The sequence below is a fragment of the Atta cephalotes genome (assembly GCF_000143395.1).
Source record: "Atta cephalotes unplaced genomic scaffold scaffold00001, whole genome shotgun sequence".
Taxonomy (NCBI): domain Eukaryota; kingdom Metazoa; phylum Arthropoda; class Insecta; order Hymenoptera; family Formicidae; genus Atta; species Atta cephalotes.
This window is the reverse complement of record NW_012130065.1, coordinates 12,591,390-12,604,151: the sequence shown is the minus strand read 5'-3', so window position 1 is coordinate 12,604,151 and position 12,762 is coordinate 12,591,390. Positions and strand designations below refer to the sequence as shown.

Sequence of the window (12,762 nt, the reverse complement as noted above, 5' to 3'; positions counted from 1 at the left end):
TAACGTTAACCGTTACGTTAACGTTACGTTTTACCGTTAGTACGTTAGTAGTATAGTACGTATTACGTGTAGTGTGTAGTGTGTGTGTGTGTGTGTGTGTGTGTGTGTGTGTGTGTGTGTGTGTGTGTGTGTGTGTGTGTGTGTGTGTGTGTGTGTGTGTGTGTGTGTGTGTGTGTGTGTGTGTGTGTGTGTGTGTGTGTGTGTGTGTGTGTGTGTGTGTGTGTGTGTGTGTGTGTGTGTGTTATATTAAGCAACTCTATTATATTTCATTCTATAAATTCCAATATGGAAACTATTCCTGCGTACTTTAATTCAATGAAATCTATAATAACCGATATCACTGTCAAATACCTCATTCGCCTGGGTCATGAAATATATCCTACTGATGATGTTATTTATATATATTAGTCATTTAAATATAATAATTACTATATAATTAAACTACTGCTCTTGTTTCTCCTAATCTATATCGGATATAAATAAAAAAGTTCTTTTGAACATGTATGTTTGATCTTTGCTTCGCCAGGATACAAAATTCTGAAAACGATACTAATGTCTCGAACGTTTAGCGTTGCAGATTACAGAAACAGCGTTTATCGGGGAAATAAAACGCGTATCTAGACGCGAAATCACGACACCATTATAAAGGATCGTTCTTTCCTGTCGCTCCGACAAAATTCCCCCATCCCTCGCTTCTCTCGCACCTACGCTTAGTAATGTTCCTTTTTATGGTACATGATTCGAAGCTGCCCCCAGGATCGATTTCGTTCCGTAGCACGGTACTTATCGTACCCTGTTACGAGGACGCATTGCTTTTTATGGTGGTTACATGTTCCGATCACACATTGTGTGCCCTCTCCTTCTCGCTTCTTTTTCAACTCCCTTCCTTTTATTCCAAAACGAGATGTCTATACCGTGTCAAAAATCGCATTGCCTAAATGTATGATAGATTATCCAATGCGAACTATTCGTAGAAGAAATTGGAGAAAGACGATTCTAAGTTGAAGCTTCATATTTTAAGGATGCATTGAACTTTTTTCACGAGATAAACGGATCATTCAGTGTAATTAATTCAAGCACTTAATTGAATAGACCCAATTGGTAACGATTGCTAAACTTGTACGTATGAAATCGTTAATATCTTGGATACTCGATGCAGTGTCCTAATTTCACTGAACAAAGGGGAGCGTATTTATATATTACGATTAACCCACACTCGACTATCGATCGAGACATCACGGATTCACGTGCTGATCAGGCAGATATTTTAAGTTCAATTATATCGTCGCCAATCAAACTAAATTTAAAATCGTCGCTTGCTATTTCGGATCGAGTTTCTAACATAAACTCTGATGCATTCGTATAACACTTCGTATTTATATTTTTGAATCAACGACAGGCTAGCGAAAATCTTTAACAGCGATGAACAAAATCGATGAGTTTATATGCTAAACGAGATAACTAATACGATTTACACAATTAAATACTCCATTTTAGATAATCAGTAAAGCTATATTTACAGCAGAATCAATAATCTCTGTATCAATAATCTCGGATGTCCTATAACTTCTCGTCTTTATATTTCCAAATCAATGATGGATAACAAAAATCTTTAACCGTGAACAAAATCAAAGTTACAAACACGATGTAATTAATATGGTTTAAGCGTAATCAAATACTCCGTTTTGAAACTGTAATCGCAGTAAACCTGTGTTAATTATAGCAAAAGCTTATAATAGAATCTGTATCAATAATTAATAATCTCTGATGCAGTCTTAACTCCTCATAACTAATATGATTGTCGATCAAATACTTTGTTTTGAAACCGATAAACTGTACAGCATATCTATATCAAGCATCTATATCAAGAATTTCAATCAACTCAAATTTGTTCTCATTTACAATGAGTATCATAAATGTCTTTCGGTTACTATCACACAATAGATAATCACTTCTGGAAAAAATACTTTTCGCAGAATTATTTCATCAAAATTATCAGCTAAGTAAACTTTGAAGAAATTACAATTTTTACACAATTTTACAGGATTTTGCATAATCACGTATATTCATTATTTTATATCAAATCAAATTTTATATGTAAAATAGATATGCCTGTTTCGCGACTTGCGTACATTAATTTCGTCGACGTACAAATTGCTCAGCGGCCGCGAAGACGCGTCGCTGAGTCCACCGAAAAAAAATGCAGATTCTACCGGATATGTCGTAAAACCTCATTACGATTTCATGGTTCTCTCGAAAGGAGACGTCGGCCGAGTGGCTCGTTTCGAATGCTACAAATGTATTGCGCGCGCTCGTTCAGGTGGCTTGAGTAGGTGCTGAAAAAAATCACGTCTGCATTTACATAAGCGCCGGTATAAACCACTCGACAGAGAAATCCCGACATAAAACCGAAACAGGATCTCATGCGCGGGACAGCACATCCGTTGAATACGCAATGGCCGTATGTAGTCGATGTACCCTTCTACCACTTCCTTACCAAAAAAATACTTTTATTATTCACCAGTGAATTACAAACGCGAAGGTATAGAGGTTTTACTCCCGACATTTGCACTGATGTGGAGTTTACACGGCTCATTGACGTCTTTGACAGAAAGTTACTCGTTTCGTTGAGAAGCATTGCCAGTATCGAGGTACACTTTTTTTTGAGCTATACGTTTCAAATCCAACAATAAGCGGCTCGCAGTTTATATAATTAAAAGATTTTTAGTTGGAAAGAACGATTTTGAAGTAAACAATTTATAATAGTTTATAACAGTTTTGAAATATCTAAAAATTCAGCTAAAAATAATTTTGTTAAGAAAACAGAAAGTAACACAAATATGTATTAATAAAAAAATGTAACATTGATATATTTTGTAAGCAAATTGTAAAAGTATATTTTCTCAGAAAAATTAATATTTATGACATATTAAATTAACATGAATATTTTATTCATTTCTCTTTAAATTTATATTTTAAAATGCATTATTTTTGTTATTTCACTTACTCAAATTATGTTATTTTGATATTAAAAAATAAACATCAATGATAAAATAATATGTTAAAAATTCAACACAAAGTTTTAACAAAGATGCCGCGCGCGCGCGCGCGCGCGTGTGTGTGTGTGTGTGTGTGTGTGTGTGTGTGTGTGAGACTGAACCATTTTTAACATAAATATATTTCTCGCTGTCTCGATCTACTCTATTTATATTACACATAGCGGTCTAAATTAATTTATAAAATTTAAAAACTTTTTAAATCAATTAATGATCATGATCGCAATATTATATAAAAAATTTTCATGTACATTATTACATTTGAAACAAATGTATAACTTATCGAAAATTGTCCCAACTGCAAACTCAGGATACGTTCCTTTTATTATTTTATTGAATCGTTAAGAGTTTAAAAAATAGCATAAAATCAAAGCTAATATAGCAATATCCGAAGTCTTATAAGAAATAGCTGAGAATAGATTGTCGCCGAATGGTCTACATTAATGATATCCGAGGGATTCGACATGTCCCAAAGAGGACTGGAAGTTCCGCGAGACTCTTCTGTAAGACAAATCGCGCGAACACGCCTGTCATATCGCGCGATCGATACGCGGTATGTATAACGTCCGGAGAGTGATGTGCCCGGCGCCTGACGGGAATTTTCAAACTCCCATGGATCCTAGCAAAACGATTTTCGTGTCCCTCGTGGATCTTCGATCCATTGTGACGCAGTGGAAGTGCCGGCCGTTCTTACGAGCCCCCTTTCGTGGCTCTTTAGCATTTCCGGCGTAACGTCCTTTATACGGACGCCTTCTCCCCCAAAAGAACGCGGTAGAGAAAAAATTGACTTTTAAACCGGCAATAAAAACGAAAAATGTGAAATCTTTGATTTTAAAGGCCCCGCCAGCCCGCCCGCCCCTTCGCGAGAGCGACAGTTGGTCGATGCGTATAACCCTCGGTGGCAACCTTATTTCTCTGATATCGCAAACCGAGCACGTTCGGTACCTCGCCGCCATCCCGAAATCCGCGTGCAGCGGTATGTATATCGTGTCGGATTACTCTAAAATCCCGGACTTTTATATGCTGAATTTTAAAATACACTCTTCGGTGCCGTCTCTCGGATTTTATTCGTTGACATTCGAGAATGGACAGACGTCAAGCTTGTACACGATCTGCTAAAGGATTTTTTATCGTATCAGATGACATTGTTTAACCTCTTCAGATCTTGCGTACATTATACGTGCACATGAAATTTAAAGACATTAACCATTGAAATTATTTTCTATCAACATCTGAGATATATATAATAATGTATATATGTTGAAAAAAAATCAAATTTTTAATTTAAAAAATTAATTGTTTAATATATGAATTACTTATTAAGGTGCTCTTGAATTGAATTAGACAAAAAACTTGTTTTAACTATAGTTTCAATAAAGTCAGGTCTGAAGGAGTAAATACCTTATCAATAAGGAAGAAAGAGAGTTAACTTGTAAAGGGAAAGAAGAAAGTAAGAATGTGGGAGAAGTGCAGAGATTTCCAATCGCGGGTAATCTGAGTACGATGTCTGGGAATCGACTGAAAATTTACATTTAAGAGCCTTGAGAGACGCCGGAAAAAGTGGATGAAGGGCGGCATTTCGCCTTGTTTTTATTTTCTAGCAATTTCCTCGACGGAGCAAAAACGGAAAGTGACCTTAAAAGAAATTAACACTTTACCGCTCTACCGATTTCGTGTAAGTCGTAAACGGAATTTCTTTCCGGTCCTTCGCCACTTCTAAATTGTGAATCAATATGATAATGTATATCTTCGTTTATTCGCTATTTCCTCCTGACTTTTCTAACATGGTAATAATGTCACCAAAATCATGCATTCTCGATCCAAAATAATATAGAAATATATAATATTGAAGAATCTGCGTTAAATTTAACACATTTTTACATGTCTCAAATGGCTCATTCATTTTTTGTATTAATTTAACCCTCCTTTTGCAATTGAGTCTTTTTTGATACAAGCAAAATTTCATTTTTAAATTTCTTTTCCCCATTTTTGCTTAAATTTTTATTAAATGAGAATTTTAATGTTTGTGTTAAAACTATTGGTAATGTAATAGAGATGTTGAAAAGAATCTTGAATTTTTTCATATTTTTTGAAATTTTGGAACAGTAACACAAATGGACTGGGCAAAAAAGATCTAGATTGTAGATGAAATAATTATACAAATATTACGTTAAAAATTAACATATTATAACATTAACACAGCAAATTGTAAAATCATATTTCTTCTTTATAAAATAATTAAACTAACACATATAAACAATTATAATTCAAAATTAAGACTAATGAGACTAAATCAATTAAGAGAAATAATCCATTTTCGATCAAAGCGAATCTTAATGCTTAAATATGTATTTCGATGAATTTATATATATATATATATCCAATTCTTCTGCACAAATCTTTTTTAGTTTTGTTGATGATTTTAAGACTAAGTAAGATTTCGATGCGCGATTTGCAGAATTGAATAAATATATAAATTGAATAAATATATAAATTGATACAGAAATATTGTGTTTAAGCATTAGATTCACTTTGACCAAAAATCAAATTATTTATCTTATCTGATTAACACATTTTCTTTTCCTGATTAATCCATTTATCTTAAAATTTACATTTTAAAATATATAATTTTCCTGTTACTGTTCACTTATTCATAAATTATGTTATTTTAATATCTAAAAAATAAAAAAATATCGAATATCAATTTAACACAAAATATTCAAATAAAACAATCATATTATATTGTACTAAATTAATTTCGAATATTATTGTAAAAATAATTTAACGTATTTTAACAAAGACCGATTTTGACATAAGTATAAAATGTTTTTTTTATTATGCAGCATAACAATTGTAACACGACAAAATTAATTTCTGATTGCAGATTTTGCGTGGGCGACAGATTTTATCTCTGCGATAACAAGATCCTCTGCGAGTACGATTACGAAGAGAGGCTGGTTTTTGCCAATATGGCCTTGCATCCTCCGCCTAGCGCGACTTTGGCACACATCAAGAGACAAGTGACCCATCTTCAGCCGCCGGTAAAACAATTTGCATTTGTTTCTATTATCTGCGAAACTTGCGCACAACGATAGGACGAGTTATAGGTTTATGTTGTTATAGAGAGTATATGTATCGATATACATCTATCGATCAATAAACATATTTTCGTTACAAGATAACTTTATGTAAAATACAATAGAGCGCATCGTGGAATCTCCTTTCTGGACCCTGGCCATCGGGTTTCAAACTCGCAAGGTTTCGAACTCCTCAAGGCGCAACCCCTTAAGGCGGGTTAAAGTGGCAGGTCGCCTGTCCTGACCCTCTCGACAACAAAGGACTCCCCCGAGGGCTTCAGCTATGCTTTATCATCCTACCATCGTCTTACGAGTTAGGATATCGCGTGTCCTTATTAATTAAGCTCTGCCCGTTAAGCAAGCTTCGTCGCATGCCTTAACGATTCGCTCCTACTTCGCTCGGAAGCGTGCAAAAGAATTTACTCTTCGCGAAGATCGTTAGACTTCTGAAAGCTATTTCATAAAACTACAAGATCATTGAAACAATTTCTTATAATAGCGAATTTTTTATTAATTGAAAAAGTAATTTAAGAACTTTTTTACTTTTATGGCGCGAGAAAATAATCTTGAATTTCCTATCGATTTTGAAGCAAGAATAACAAGATTTAAAAGAACATTTAAAAAGTAGAAAAACATTACAAATAAATTTTTCTTTCTGGAAAATTGTGAAAAAATACACACTAGGCAAAATGTTTTGTTCTGTGAACCAAAATTTTACTACAACAACAAAAATTTGGTTGAAATATACCAAACAAACATTTTTGGTTAAATGTACCAAACAAAGTTATAATTTTATGCAAACTATAAACAAATATTTTTGTTACAAAGCAAAGAAATTATTTTGCAAAAGCAATTAAATTTTTTGTTATACAAATAAAGTATTTGATTACTTATTTAAAAATGCCTAACTAAACAGTTTTGCTGAAGACACTACATTTTTTCCTAATGCACAATGTATTTAATTATGTAATTAAAGTAAAAATATGTGTAAAAATTGTGATAATAAGGGACAAATGACAAGCAAGAAGGAGAGAGGTAAGTTTTACGAGCAGGAACGTCCAGAATTATGAACTCATCGGCGTTAAGCTTGTCGGGATTAAGTCTTCTTGATTATCCTAAGGCAACAGCGTTGCTTCGAAACAATATCTTAAGCTCCTGCCGCACGAAGGACCACGTCCTACTCGACCTTAGGAGCCTATCCATTTAATCCGGGTGCCGTCTTGCAAGGATTTCACCGTCTTCCTTGCACAATAACTTGTCACGTATTCTAATTCGCGATATTTACTTAGAAGAATGATCAAATTAATACTAATATAGGTAGAAAAAGACTATTTTATTATTGCAATATTAGAATTCGTTATTATATTCCATTTTATGTTCAAAATAATCAATAAAAATCTATACGCAAAGAATAATTTTGATGAAGTATCTAAAATTTAGCTACATACAGATCTAAAAATAATTTTGTTGGATCAAAATAATTATGGATACTATTAGATCAAAAAAAGCAATGCCTAACCTAATTCCTTGAGTTGAAAATAACATTTTGTCATTTTTAACTTTCATGTGTGTCAAGATATAAATCAATTAATCAATTAATTTTTCTAGTTAGTTTTAAAGTAAGTCCATAATAATGTATGCACTTAATAAATGAGCTAAAAACTTGCATCAAATTTAATACATTTTCTTGAGTTAAATTGTTAACTTCATTGTTTTAAATTAATGGCATATTGAATAGAAGCAGTAGCTACCTATAGAAATGATTAAAAACTCAACTTAAATATAATTTAACATTATAAATTTAACAGTTTAGGATTATCAAACATGATGAGCAAAGCTACAAAAAATCTCTTCTAGCAATTAGTTTGATCGGCTTAATAATTACTTTGATAGTTTAACAAAATTATTTTGAGATTTATATCTAACTAAATTTTTTAATACAGCAAAGTCATTCTTTCTATATAAAAGACACGAATCTTTTTATTTATTTTTATGTAAAACATTTTCTCACAGAAATTAAGTTGTTAAATGCATCATCGACAATCACCTAATAATATCGCTCACCGTCATCTCCTTTATTTAGAAATCGTTAACAAGCTATGCTAAAGTGTTTGTCGCGAGAGTTTGAATCTTCTGAACGCCTCTTAGAAGCGGTCTAAGACCATAGATGCGCACGTCGCACGCTCGAATCGTACGCATGCACAGAATAACGAGGTCCCTACCTCGATGATATCAACCTCGATAACATGTACTACTTATAATATGCAAATTCGCTACCCTTAACCACCCTCGCGAGCGAGCTGCGTGTAATTCAGGGGTTGGTAACCCTTGTGACTCTATTCGTGCGTGCGTGCGTGGGTGAGTATGAGCACGTCGCTTATAATATTTAAAGAACTACTCGACTCACGTAAATGTAAGAGTATACACTTTTAAATCTATAGTGTCAAATTTAATCTAATTTAAGTCCATCACTGCTCCTACTCAATATCTCATTATTTTATACTAAAACATTGAACAAATTTAATATTATATAACGTTAACATTTAATATGATTAAATATAATGTTATATAAATGTTATATATAGTGTAACCGGTAGCGACAAAACAAATTTAAACAAATTTAGCAATGTATCGTGTAAACATTTTTCAGAAACTCTCAGGCGCGCGCAAATCTACCTCGACGAGATCGAACGTGACGTCTCACGTCTAAAAATTCGTGAACTCGTCAATTCTCGAACGATATAAGAGACGTGTCGCTTTAATTAATACGAAATATTTTTTATTGCCCGACACGGGGAAATCGATGCTGTTGTTTTTTTTCCTCGTGTAAATTTCTGGTACCGTCAATCGGAAAAAATTGGCACGTCCGCGGTGTATTCCGCGATATTGCGCGATCCAGCAGCTTTCACACGCAATATCGATTCGCTCGGAGGGTTTACGGGTTATAAATGACCGGTGTGCGAAATAACGGGATGGCAGACTAATGCCAATAATCGGCGTGGCATGCTAATGTCGTCTGCGCATCTATTACGCTAAAGCCTGATGGATCCCTCTTGACATCTCGTTCCTGGAGCGTGAATATCTTCGATCGCGGAGAACACTCAAGATATCTACTAGTTAGCCCGAGGGTCGTTTCACATTTTGCATCTAAATAAGAGGAATTAACACGTGTATTGCAACTCTTTTGTCTCAGATGGAAATAAGATCGCAAATATAATCGTGCACAAATAAATGACTAAAGTGAAATGTCAATATGTGAGTTTAGATCAATTAAGATATTCTTTAAGTACTAATAGGAAAAAAATTCTAAAAGAAAAAAATGTTGACTCGTTAGATTTAACGCTATAAAATACAAGAACGAAACTGAGAACAGCTATAAAGCACATAGAGGAAAAGAGACAGAAGATGGAGATATAAAGAGAGAAAGGCGTTAAGATTCTTAAAAACCGCGAAGAGGGTGCTCGTCCTGGAGGCAGCTGCCACCCTTGTATTCTTCTTAAGCCGCGGCGAAGTACCGTCGACGGATGGTGGAAGGAAGGAAGGGAAGGTAGGAAGGTAGTTTTTTCTGATTGCCTGAGAACAGACAGCTGTCCCAATCTTTCTCAGCCGCCCTGGGAGAATCCACCGCGCTTTTGACGAATAATGCCGGAGAATGTTGCTTACGAATAACTCGAGTATGCCTGATCTAGGGTGAATCGAGAGAGGGAGAATCGAGGGAATGAAAGGAAGTGGCGAGACTGGACCGCCTTCAGCCGTCAGCATCGACAATCGAGTTGTCTCAGTGGAAAGACGGATGACGGATCGTTTCCGATATCTTGGTCGACCTATTGAAACTTTATCGTATGTTGGAATGTTTTATGCACGGGGATTACTTTAAAATCGATAGTTTTTCTATTGTTAGACGACGCCGCGAGACGCTCCATTTAAGTGTAATTAATAACTTCATCCGAATATTAAAAAGTTTACTTTTTGATATCCAGAAATAATTCTGGGATAAAGAAGTTGAGAAGCTCGTATCTTTAGAAGAAAGTCAATTAAAGAAAAAAACGCCGTTGCTCCGCAAATAGTAACGACAGTGAAAAGACTCATTGGAGTTTTAGCTCCGTTTCTCCTGACGAGGAGCTTCGATCGAGCCGCGTAATCTCATCCTCCTTAGAGACAAGTGTAACGCGCTTAAAAATTGGCGAGAACTTTTATTTCGGTCTAATTTTCCTCTTGGGACTCCATGGAGAACGGCAGGGAGAGGACTGAAAGAGGAAACAGAGCAGAGAATATAGACACAGGATAAGAACGAGAAAGAGAAAGACACGAAGAGAGTTTGGAACGATTATCTGAGTTTTAAAACAAACTCTCGAGTGTCTGCGAAGTCCTTCGCGAATCAGAAGGGGGACCGAGGTGCCAGAAGGAGGCCGAAGGGAGACTGCGACGAGAGAAAAGAGGGGGGTTACGGAGGTGAGATAATATGCTAATGCCAAGACGGAAGGTACATGGGAATTTAAGAGGATCAATGTGCGCAGTACGAGATTCGTACGGGGAATGGGATATTACAACGTCCTCTATATTGCTTCCAGGCGATTAGATTCTTGAAAGTTCGTTGAACGCAGGCGACTAATTTCGACAAAATTAAACTTTCGATTTAACATCTTTTATTAGAACTGAGTATTCAATATCCATTTGTTCAGGGATGAAGTAAATGCGTGATGGATGTATCGAATTTGAAAACGAAGATTAAAGATTCCGTATTACACAGCTTAAGAAAATCGATATCTATTTCGTTTACCATTTTTTTAACATTACGTATAAAAAATCATATCAGATAAATATTTAAAAATTAATGAAACTATCGAGAATTAATATATGACAAACCTTTGAAATAAAGAGAATGGATATTCCATTATTAAAGAATTTTTAACCCTTCGACGTTATAACTGTGTCACATACTCGATATTACTTTTACTTTGTTGTACTATAACATTTTTTTATTAAATTTATGATTCCCAAACGAGGGGCTGCTCACCTCAAAAATAGTCTTTTTAGATTAATTCATAAGATTTTGATAATGTTTAAGAATTTTTCTAATTGATTTTTAAATTACAAATTTTTGAGACAAATAAATATGTCACTACAATTTTCAAAAAGACATAATTTATTTATTTGAGACAAACCATTCGCTCCTCTTGGAAATATATTTTATAATTTAAAAGTTTAATTTTCATTTGCATCTAAATCTAAAAAAAATTAATATCAATTTAACATTTAATATTGTAAAACTATTGTTATATATGTAATAATTAGTGTATAGAACTATAATATATAGAATTATTTCGTTATAATAATAATATTTTTATAATAATAATATACGTTATAAAATTAATTCGTTATAATAAATTCGTAATATAATAATTATTTCGTTATTATAATTATAGTTTAAAAGATATTCTATATCGATATAAATAAAAATGAATGTGTAACATATTGTATTATATTTACACATTGATATATTTATTCATATATTTTAATATAATTCTTAACATCATGAACACGCTATTATACAGAAAATTGTTTGAAGTTAATTGTCCCATTTGAAAACTTATGTCTGGGAAATTAACATGAGAGTCAAAAGATTAATGAAAGATAATACATTTTCCTTTTATTGTTATATTTTTTTCTATATTCCAAAATAATCCATTTCGATTAAAAAAAATTTGTTATATGTTTATTTTTATGCACTATTTTTTATAATATCCAATTAATATAGGATTAATATATCAACGTAACAAAACGATATAAGTGGCATCGAAAAGATAATTATATATTGAGTAAACAATGCATGTATTTTTACACAACTGTACAATGTCCATTATCGATATTGCGTTAATTATACGGAATTGATTTAAAATAGTTGCTCCGATATGAATGAAACACTTACTGATCGATATAACGTATGCATTAGAATACCCGAATAGAATGTGTCAGAATAGGATATGATACCATTAATAATAATTAATGTAGCGCACGGTTAATCCCTCGAAATGTAGCGTTTAGCGAAATGGACGCGCATCATCGTAATGCAGTACTATACAGAGCCACGAGCGTATTCCCACACTGAACAAAGCCATTAGTCCATCATTAATCCTTCATTGTAGATACTCTATCGTTGTACATGCGAATATGATCTGTTTAGAATTACAGGGATGTCATAAAATTACACAAAATGAATATATTTTATCTGTAATTAATTTTCAAATATATTAAAGAATCAAGGAATTTTAGCGCTCGAAAGGATTTATTACGATATTTTCTAACCATCATAGTCAAGATATTTTCTAAGCCTAACAAGTTTCAGGACGGCCTAATCGAACGCCGATCGATCAACCGATTACATTGCCTCTTGGTCAACGTAGCGTAAGCTGTGTCGTGACAGGAAGACAGAGAGAAAGCGAGAGAACGAGAGAGAGAGAGAGAGAGAGAGAGAGAGAGAGAGAGAGAGAGAGAGAGACAACGAAAGAAAGGAAGAGAGACGGAGGACGACGTACGACGTAACCGTAACCCGTACCGCCGACGCGCGTACGTACGTACGTCGTTCGTTACGTTACGTACGACGCGTATTAGTTAGGTCGTCGCGTCGT

General features: G+C 34.0%; 1 protein-coding gene across 1 annotated transcript in view; it reads left to right on the top strand.

Moving 5' to 3' along the window:
* The window catches only part of LOC105627265 (LIM domain only protein 3-like), a 54,045-nt gene that overhangs the window by 32,549 nt on the left and 8,734 nt on the right, over positions 1-12,762 (top strand). The window contains exon 4 of the mRNA XM_012208555.1: positions 5,941-6,097. Within this exon, the coding sequence (XP_012063945.1) occupies positions 5,941-6,097 (157 nt within the window). The remainder of the gene's footprint in view (positions 1-5,940; positions 6,098-12,762) is intronic.